Genomic DNA, 10726 nt, shown 5'->3' on the forward strand with positions numbered 1-10726 from the left:
GGTTAATGAGGGATAACTTAAGAAAACACTGAATTCCTTCCCGCTCTCATTTTTTTTTTTTCTTTCTTTTCGGGCGGGATTTCTCTCATGAATGCAAATTTGATTTTTGGGTGTGTTTAAGCTCCCCCCACCCCCCTGCCCTCCCTCTCCCCTTCTCTTCTCGTCCTCTCTTTTTTCTTTCTCTCCTTTCTTTCTTTTTTATCTCAATTCTCTCTTTTTCTTCCCATGTCTTCCTTTTCTGTTTTATTTTTCTGGTCTTCCTTTCCCTTCTATTTTAATTCCTTTCTTACTTCTTTTTTTATCTACTCTCGATCTTTCTTATTTTCTCTTCACTTTTTTCCATTTTCCTTCCTTCTTTCTCTATCAAGCTGTTCACGTTTTCCTCATCTCCGTTTTTTTATCTTCTCTTCTTATTTATCCTATTCCTCCGTTTTTCCCCATTCCTCTATTTTTCTTTCCACTTTCCTTTCTTCTTTCCATTCTTTAATATCTCTCCTTCCCTCTTTTCAAACTTTACTCCCTCCTTTTCCTTTCCTTCCTTTCATCTGTTATTTTTTTCTGTGTTTCCTTTCCTTTTCCTTGCTTTGTCCCTTTTTTTTCCCTCTCTGATCTTTCTTTTCTCCATCCCCTGTATTTCTTTTTCTTTTCTTCCTTCTTTTCTCTCTGTTCTCTCTCTCCTTCCCTCTACTCTTTTCTTCATCTCAACGGCCCATCCCTCCTCTCTTTTCTCTGCCATTCCTTTCCCTTTTTCTTTTTCCTTTACTCTTCCGCCCTTGTCTTTTTTTCACCGTTCTCCCTCCCTTCTTCTTCCTTTCTTCCTTCCTCTAATTCTCTCGCTCTTCTTTCTCTCCCATTTACTTTTTTTCCTATATATTCCCTTTCTCTCTTCCTTCTTCCTCTCCTAAAATTCCAGCCTTACTCCCCTCTTTCCCTCCTCCCTTCTCCCTCTTCTTCGCTCTTTCTCCCTCTTCTTTTTCCTCTCACGGTTCTAACCTTCCTCCCCTTTTACCATCCTCCTCTCTCTTCTTTGCTCTTTACTACCCTTCCTTCTTCCCTTAAGACTCCAACGTTTCTTCCCCCCGCCCCGTCCGATCCCTTCTCCCTCTCCTCTTCGCTCTTTCTTCCCTCTCTAAGCTTCTTCCATTCTGCGTATGTGAACTGCGGGTCTTCAGTAGGTCAAACGAGGTCACGGAAAGACTTTAGCGGAGGGGTGATGATGCTGATGGTGGTGATGATGATGGTGGTGGTGGTGATGATGATGGTGGTGGTGGTGGTGATAATGATGATGATGATGATGGTGATGATGATGAGGAGGAGGATGGTGATGGTTGTGATGGTGATGATGAAAAAGGACAATTACGATGATTTAGACGATTACAACTACTTATGATAGTGATGATGGTGACGGTAATAATGATACTGATGACGATAATAAAATAATGTCAATGACGATAACTGTGATAAATACAACTAAGCCCAATGAAGATAAAGATGGTGATAATAATAGTTTGATGATGATGATGATGATAATAATAATAATAATAATAATAATAATAATAACAATAATAATAATAATAATAATAATAGTAATAATAATAATAAGAATGATGAGATGATGAACAACAGGAATAAGAAGAAAATGAAGAAATGGGAAAGAAAAATATGAAAAAGTGAAGAAAGCAAAAACATAACGAAAAACGAAAGGAAGAAAGAAAACAGAAGAAACTGAGGGCGAAAAGAAGAAATGGAAAAAGAGTAGAAACGAGAAGATGATGATGATGGTGATGACGAGGATGATGATGAAAAAGACTCATTTCTTGGCACGTTACTACCTCGTTAGGCTTCCCTCGCATAACTTCTTCCCTCCCTCTTTACATTCTTCTCCTCCTCCTCTCCTCCCCTCTCCTGCTCTCCCCCCCTCCCCTCCTTGCCTTCCTCCTCCCCCTTTCTTCCACCCTCCTTTAATCCCCCCATTCCTCAGCTTCTGCTACTCTGTTCTTTTAAATTATATTAGGCGCCGTAAGTAGGGTATGAATGCGCGCGCACACACACACACACACACACACACACACACACACACACACACACATACACACGCACACACGGTATAACGAAGATTACATACAGGTAGATTATAAATAGTTCAGAAACACCAAAAATACAGATAATAATGAAAATATAATTACGAACAGGAATAAGAACAAAAATAAGAAAAGAAGAAGAAAATATGAAGATAAAAAGAACAAAAACAAGATGAAGATTAGGACAAAAAACAACAACAACAGCAGTAACAACAATAATAACAACAATAACAACAACAACAACAAAAACAGCAGCAAACAAACAACAAAAGTCAACACTAATCAACCAAGACATACAAAAATAAAATAATAATCCGGTAAAACTTGGCAAATCAACCCCACTAATTGGTCCACAGGTCGGTCAGGTAACACAACGCCCAGGTAACAGACACGCCCTTTACCTTGTTTACCTGGATGTGGACAGGTGAGGCTGGCGGGGAACGTGGACGGGGTGGAGGTGGAGAGATGTTTTTGTTTATCTCCCTTTCTGCTCTTCTTCCTCGTTGATTTCGGTCTGGCTGGTCTTTCTCTGGCTGTCTGTGTCTCGTCCGTGTGTCTGGCTCTCTCCCTCCCTTGCTGTGGGTCATCTCTGTGTCTCGCAGTGGTGGTAGAGGCTCGGTTACTCCTGTGAGACGCACCTGTGGACCGATCGCTATGCCTCCCGTCACCATCTTTCTTCCCTGCATCATCCTTTCTGTCCTTGCTCCTCTTCCTTCCGTGGCGCACTTTTGAGGCCGAGGGCGTTTGATTCAGGCATTGTGCTTCGTGGGACCTCGCCAACAGCCTGTTCTTACTGCTGGCCTGAGGGAGTTTGGGTTCTGATCTGGCACGTCTTAGCGAGGTCAGCGTGTGGATGGGAGTGGGAACAGAGCTCTTCAACCCCCCGTCCCGTAGCCAATCCGTGTAGCTCATCAAGGAGAACCTCTGCCCGCCGCCCTTCGTGGCTGAGTGAGTGATGCTGTCTGGAGTAGGCGTCAGGAGGGAGTGTGGCCGAGGATAAGGAAGGAAGTAACTGTCCACTGTCTCATCTTCCTCCTCCTTCTCTTCCTTTTCCTGCTCATGCTCTGCTTCATCCGTGGCCTCCTCCTCCACTCGGGGTAAGCAGGAGACCCACTTTGAGGCCCCGTATCTTCCCTCAGGCTCCTGCTGGAAACATGAGCCATCACACCCAGCCTCTGAGCCACACCCCTCCTCCCTCTCCTCCCCTTCCTTCTTCTCTGGTTCCTGTAGCGCAGCAGCTCCCTGGCATCCCTCCGGAGAGCTGTCCAGCAGGATATGCGGATCGCTGAAGATGCTGAGGATATCCTGCGTCGGGTGCAAGCTGCCCCTGGAGCTTGGACTGACGGAGGCGTCGAGGGTGGAGTGGGAAGTGGATGTGAGCCTCTCAGAACGGTACAGGTGGCGGAACTGTTGGTGGAGGAGGACCTTTTCTCTCACCCTCTCCCTCTCCCTCTCTTCCTCCCGCTGCGCCTCCTCCCGCCGCTCCTCAAGCCGCCGCAGCGCCGCCCGCCGCCGCCTGTGCCGGTGCAGTTTGTAGCGCAGCTCCTCCTGCTCTGCGTCCTTCACGCAGGGAGGAGCCAACCACTTGCAGGGACACCGCAGGCAGCACCGCAGGACCTCCATGCCGGGGTGAAGGATCCTAGCGACTGGCAGGACTCACCGCCGCCTCCACCTCTAACGCAACACCGAGTAGCAACTATATCAACACCATTGCTATAGTTCAACACCAGTTTATTGAGACACCACCACCACCACCACCATCAACATCATCACCACAACAAGACCACTACCACTGACGCAACACCGAGTGACAACTATATCAACAGCACTGCTTAGTTCAGCACCACTTTATAGAGATCTCACCACCACCAGCATCACCATCACCACACCACCGAGCAAACAGCAACGACTATTTCAACACCACTGCTATATTGCTCTTACATCACCATCCTTATATACACCAGTTCACTGAGATACCACCACCATCACCACCACCACCATCACCACCACCACCATCACCACCACCACCACTACTCCACCGAACACCGAGTAACAACTATCTCAACACAATTAATTTACCTCCTACATCACCATTGGTAACGTTCAACACCCGTTCACTGAGACACCACCACCAGCACCACCACTAAAACACCACCGCAACACCGATATGACACCACCAGGCCTGCCGCATCACCGCCGAGACTCTTGGCACCATTTATTTCCTCTGTTCGGGCATTCATTTTTGTGTTCTTTGGGAGGCTGTGTGGTGTGGGCTTTCACTCTCGTTTAGATTTTTGTTTTGATGTAATTTTCACACCCTCATCACAAACACCAAAAAGAAAAAAAATAACGTCACAGCTATTTTGGAGTTATTTTGTTCACCACACCTTAACTTTTTTTTTTTTTTTTTACAGCTAAGGGGACAGTTCAAGGGCGTAAAGAAAAAAATATAAAAAAAAAGCCCGCTACTTACTGCTCCTGAATAGAGGTTAAGGGAGTGGGCAAAAGAGAGCTACAATCATCATCACTTTCCTTCAGTACCAGTTCACTATAAAAGACACCAGTAGCTACCATCACCATTATCATCACCATCATCACCACCGCCACTCAAGCATTTCATCACCACCAAAACGACCCATTGTCACTACTATATAAACGCCATTATCATCTTCATCACCACTGTCAAGCATCACAACGCATCACCATCACCACCATCTTCACCACCACTTTAGTAAGACGCTCAACACCATCACCACCACCACCATCACCACCACATCTTGACGAGTGACTGCACCGTGGCAGCGACTTATATGACACACACACACACACACACACACACACACACACACACACACACACACACAGCAGACGCCCCTCGATATAATCTGGTTACCTCACCTCCACCAACACCACCACCGCCGCCGCCACCACCACCACCACCACAAGCACCAGGTAGAAGTAGGTTGCCAGTTCATAAATTTTCTTCATAACTGATAAGAGGTAAAGACGAGGAAGAGGAAGAGGTAGAGGAGGAGGAGGAGATGAAATAAATAATGATGTATACGAGACGAAAAAAAAAAAAGAAGGAAAAAGACAAAAAAAGATGTATTTAAAGCAAGAAGATAAAATACAAGAAAGATAGATAGATAAAAAGAAGACAAGAGAATACAGAGGTTGAAAAAAAAAGAAACAAAACTTAAGGAATAAAAAATAGAGATAGAAATACACATAAATTATTAAGAAAGAAAAGAAAAGAAAGAGATTTAAGGCGGATAGATAGAAACGTTGGAGACAGAGGTACACAAAATAGAGATAGACATACACAAAAAAAGATGAAAGAATACAAGAAAAAGAAAGGCAGATAGATAAAAAGATGAGTTGGAGACAGAGGTACACAAAAATAGAGATAGAGATACACAAAAAAAGAAAAGAAAAGAAAAAGAGATTGGGCAGATAGATAAAAAGACGAGTTGAAGACAGAGGAAAACAAACATATAGATAGAGACACAAAAAAATGAAAAAATAAAAAGGTAGAGAAATAATGAGCAGGTGAAAGGCAAGGCAGCGACAGGTAAGGGAAGAAAGCAAGACGGACAGCAGCGCGGGGGCCATTAATAAGATAACGTAACAATATATATAAACTAATGGAGCGACGGAGAGAAGGGAGGCGAGAAGATAAAGATGAAGAAGATAGCACGGCGAGGGGGAGAGAGAGAGAGAGAGAGAGAGAGACAGAGAAAAGAAGAGGAGAGAGAGAGAGCAGATGAGAGAGAGAGAGAGAGTTGGAGAGAGAAATTACACAAAAGAGAGAGAGAGAGAGACAGAGAGAAGAGGAGAGAGAAAAGAGATTGAGCAGAGAGAGAGAGAGAGAGAGAGAAGACAAATGATTCTTTTTTTTCAATATCAAGTATTCCAATAACATCAAATTCTTCCGTGAAATCATATAAACAAACACACACATACAAATTTTTACACAAACAAACAAACAAATGGAAAAAAACAAGCTCATACTCAATCACACACACACACACACACACACACACACATACATACACAAGCGCACGCACGTGACATAATGCTATCTAGAAAGTATAAAAAGAACAAGTCAAGGAAAAGAGAGAGAGAGAGAGAGAGAGAGAGAGAGAGAGAGAGAGAGAGAGAGAGAGAGAGAGGTAAGAGAGAGAGAGAGAGAGAGAGAGAGAGAGAGAGAGGCCATTAATAAGATAACGTAAACAATATATAAACTAATGTAGACGAGAGAGAGAGAGAGAGAGAGAGAGAGAGAGAGAGATGAGAGAGAGAGAGAGACGGAGAGAGAGAGAGAGAGAGGAGAGAGAGAGAGAGAGAGAGAGAGAGAGAGAGAGAGAAATGATTCTTTTTTTTTTTGCAATATCAAGTATCAGCAAATAACATCAAATTCTTTCATTGAAATCATATAAACAAACACACATGATTTTTGCAAACAAACAAACAAATGGAAAAAAAAAAACTCATGCTCAATCATACACACACACACACACACACACACACACACACACACACACAGAGAGAGAGACAAGAGCACGCACGAGAGAGAGAGCTATCTAGAGAGTAGAGAGAGAGAGAGAGAGAGAGAGAGATGTGCTCAGCCGCCGACATCAGACAGGAAATCAGACTGCTTCGAGCAATCCTGTCTGAACACCAGCCACCCATCACCCAGCCTGCCTCCCTACCAGGCAAGCGGTGCATGCCCCTGCCCTACCCATCCTGGCCTCTATCCCCTGCACCTCCCCAACTGATCCGATATAGGCGATGCGGACACGAAGCGACCTCAGATTCTGTCCGCCAACGTACGAGGCTTTAGGACCAACATCGGGGAGCTGACACACTGTGTCCTCCCAGGCACCACATCGACATAGGTGGTGACAGTGGAGACCTTCCTGGACGACACATGTGCCACCACCTGTGATAAAGAGATCCCTGGGTACTCGCACTGGGCCAGACAGGACCGCCACACAGGACAGGGGAGGTCATTGCTGTTTGCCACAACAGGAAACGGCCTGCAGATGGAACGCCCTCACCACAGACACTCCTCTGGAAATGGAGATGATGTTCTCCGCATCATTCTCGAGGACAGAGGCAACTCTGCTATCTGTGCCATGTACCGGCCACAGTGGTGCAGGCAGCGCCCCTCACCCCACTACCTCCTAGAGCACCTGACGACGACTCTTATGGCTGCCCACAGACTGTCCAGGCACGATGGTTGTGGGCGACCCACAAGTCACACACCTGGTATGAGGGCTCTTCACTGAGCTCACAGCAGTTACTGTGGATTGCCAAGTATGTTGAGTTCCTGACACATCAGCGAGAGGCTCCTGGACCCTGTGCTCACAGGACCTGCCATGAGTGACTCAAAAGCGAAAGCTGTGCCGCCCACCTAGACCGTGTGGGCAGTTCCGACTCACAATGCCATACTCACCACCATCAGCCTGGCCCCAGCGCGTGAGTAGGAACACCAGCAGGTCATCTGGCTGTGGGACCGCGCGGACTGACGACAACTGCAAGGCAGAGGCCCTGGCAGTGACTGCTGGGGGCACAGTCCATAACGGTGACCCACAACATGACGCGTCTCCGCGCCTCACCACTGTCCTCAATACCGTCCAGCAGCAACACGTCCTTTCACCGCAACCTTGTACTCATCCAGCCCAAAAGACCAGCCTTGGTTCCGGGTACAGGTGCCGTATTATTGCAGCCGAAAGAATACTGAAGGTTGGACAAGCATATAAAAAGACACCCACGCAAGGAAAAATAAGGCCCAACACAGACTGAGCCATGCAAAAATATGACGAGGACAGCAAAGTGGGCTGTACAAAAAGAAGTGTGGGACATAAACAGGAGGAGAAAGCTGTCTCTCTAACCAAACCGACCCGAAACAGTGGTGGGGGCTGGTGAAGGAACCATGAAAGCTGGTATACCCCCAGGAACGTATCCTGCCCCTGAGGAAACCTGACAGGAGACCTTCCGCCATCACCAGCCAGGGAAAAGGCTGGACCTGCTGGCCTGTCACTTCAGTCAAAAGATGACAAACCCAGGAGCCAGACAGGCAGCCAGCCCACCCTCCCCAACAACTCATCGCATACTCAAGACGCTAGAGAATGTGCCTAATCTCTGAGGGGACGCTGTCAGGAGACATCTGAGGGCGGCCAACACACAGGAAAGGCATGCCAGGCCCTGACAGCGTGAGTCCATACTTTCACTGCGGCGATGCTCGATGAGCTCCACCAGCCCCTCGCCCAGATCTTCCGGCGATGCCTGCAGAGCGGGGTGGTGCCTTGCACAGTGGAAGGCCAGAAGTCACACCTGTACCAAGAAAAAATCAGGTCCGAGCCAGGCAATTACATAGGCTGAATACTCCTCCTCCCAATCATCAGCAAGATATTTGAGAGGATCATCGGGAGCAATTGACATCCCTTCCTCGAGGAAAAACCACCTGCAGTCACCAGAAAGCAGTTTGGTTTTCGGAAGGGTACATCTACCTCAGACCTCCTCCTTCTCCCTCTCAAAGATCCTGGCATGACGCTTCCTATGATGACGGCCACCCCTCTCTCGTGATTGCCCTGGATATAGCTGGCGCGTTCGACTCCGCTTCTGGCACCGCGGTCTGGACGGCGAAGCTACTGGCAACTAGGCGACACTCACAGGGGGACCTGCTGCGCTTCGCTCTCAAACTACCTGGTTACCAGCGCTAAGGCCTCCACGTGCAGTCAACAGAAATATTCTACACCTTCGACCAGCTTCCCGGTAGGAGGCCTCCGTTCCGTGTGTGGGTCCCGTCCTTGACCTCATTCTGTGGAACATATACTTTAACGACCTCCTGCAAACCATCCTGGCAGCAAAGCAACACGCCAAGCGACGACTGCACCTCTCCAGAACATACAAAGAGGGAGGAAGCCCAGGACGTGATAGAGTCCGTCAACAGGACAGCGTTGGCGAACATAATGGCCTGGGGAAAGAGGTAACAAATCAGGTACTTGCCTAATGGACAAAACCCAGGCCATGGTAATATCACGTTCTCGGGGAGTGGACGCGAGAGCAACCTCCACGGCAGACTGAGATTCAGGGAACGACACCATCCCTCTGGCAGTCCCAAAAGCGTCGACATCCTGGGCGTGAGGTGGAACTCCCAGCTGCGTTTTCCAGACCGTCACCTCTGGAAAGGTGGCGCAAAAAGCCTCCCAGAGGTGAACCTCCTGCGCCGCGATGAAGAACCTCCCTCCCGATGCTTCCAAGAAGAAGCTGAACACCTCATATAAGGCACAAGTCCGTCCAGTGATGGAGTATGCAATTCGCTCACCTGGATAGCCCAGCGCCCACTGCCACCTTCAACCTGCTGAACAAAGGTGCAGAGGAGGGCTGAACATATCACTGGGTTTGGGTGTTCAGCACCACCGACCGGAGCCAGTGGGAACACAGCGACAACATACAACAACAACAACACCCACACGAAGGAAGAGGCAAGACCAGCCACGAACCAGCTGAATCAGCCTGGAGCACTGCGTCGCCGCGTCGCTGCCTGACGGTGCTACCTAACAAATTAGAGCACAAGTGGGCCTAGTGCCCCACCTGAAGTTTGACCTGAGGGCTGCCTGGAGGAGGTCTGAGGCGCAGCACGAGAACGGTGCTGAGCAACGCCTCCCTCTCCTGGAAGTGTCCAATGACCCGCTCAGCACCTCCACTCAATGCAGTGCCTTCTCCCATCGCGGCAGTGGTGGTGGTAGGAACAACCTCACTGCAAGATGTGGATGTGACACAACTGTCCACTCAGCAGATGAAAGGTTGCGTCCCACAGGTGGCTACATTCCTACACCCACCGTACTAATACGTATATATATAATTGTATAATATATTGTGCCTGTGGTGGCATAATATAATCGGCAGAAGCTTAAATAGCTCCCCAACAGCTCAGGAATCTCTTATAGACATACACAACAAACAATGCCATGCTCTAAAATAAAAAAAAGAGAGAGAGAGAGAGAGAGAGAGAGAGAGAGAGAGAGAGAGAGAGAGAGAGAGAGAGAGAGAGAGAGTTCAGTAGAGAAGAAAGGAGGGTGAGAGGAGAGGTTGGTGGAGAGGGAGATGACAGAGGAGAGAGAGAGAGAGAGAGAGAGAGAGAGAGAGAGAGAGATGGAGAGACGTTTAGAGAGAGAGAGAGAGAGAGAGAGAGAGTGGCCCTCAGCCACCGCCGACAACCACCTGTCCCAAGGCTACCAGGAGGACACTGCGGACGTGATCGAAGCCACCAGTGGCGGCAGCAACATCGACGCTACATCACCAACAGGACGCCTTACAATATCGACAGCCTCAGGCACGGAGAAAGGTCGGTGCATCTGATCCTACAAGCCCAGGTCAACGCCTGCACCTCCGCCTTGCAGCTACAGGTCCCTTGGAGAAAGCCAGCACACACCACAAGGGAACGGCGGTGGCTAACGACCTCCTCCTTGAAATCGAGAAGCCGCACAGCCAGAGGTCTCGAAGGGCCCAGGTGCCAGCCCACCACAACCAGAACATATTCACAGTGAAGTGGAGCGTTAGAAGACGTAGACACCCAGCAGGTGGTGGCGGCTCATGCCTGAAGATAGAGGTTTTTAGCATAGATAATTCTCTCG

At 48.1% G+C, this 10726-nt stretch overlaps 1 protein-coding gene across 1 annotated transcript; it reads right to left on the reverse strand.

The window, feature by feature from the left end:
• Positions 1-2549: 2549 nt before the first annotated feature.
• On the reverse strand, positions 2550-4481 carry LOC126992863 (X-linked retinitis pigmentosa GTPase regulator-interacting protein 1-like; the record flags this gene model as incomplete). The annotated part of the gene is given in 1 exon segment (XM_050851680.1): positions 2550-4481. A coding segment is annotated over 1 exon segment (1155 nt), but the record flags the coding sequence as incomplete, so codon positions are not given.
• Positions 4482-10726: the final 6245 nt, after the last annotated feature.

This window comes from Eriocheir sinensis, unplaced genomic scaffold (genome assembly GCF_024679095.1).
Source record: "Eriocheir sinensis breed Jianghai 21 unplaced genomic scaffold, ASM2467909v1 Scaffold510, whole genome shotgun sequence".
NCBI lineage: Eukaryota > Metazoa > Arthropoda > Malacostraca > Decapoda > Varunidae > Eriocheir > Eriocheir sinensis.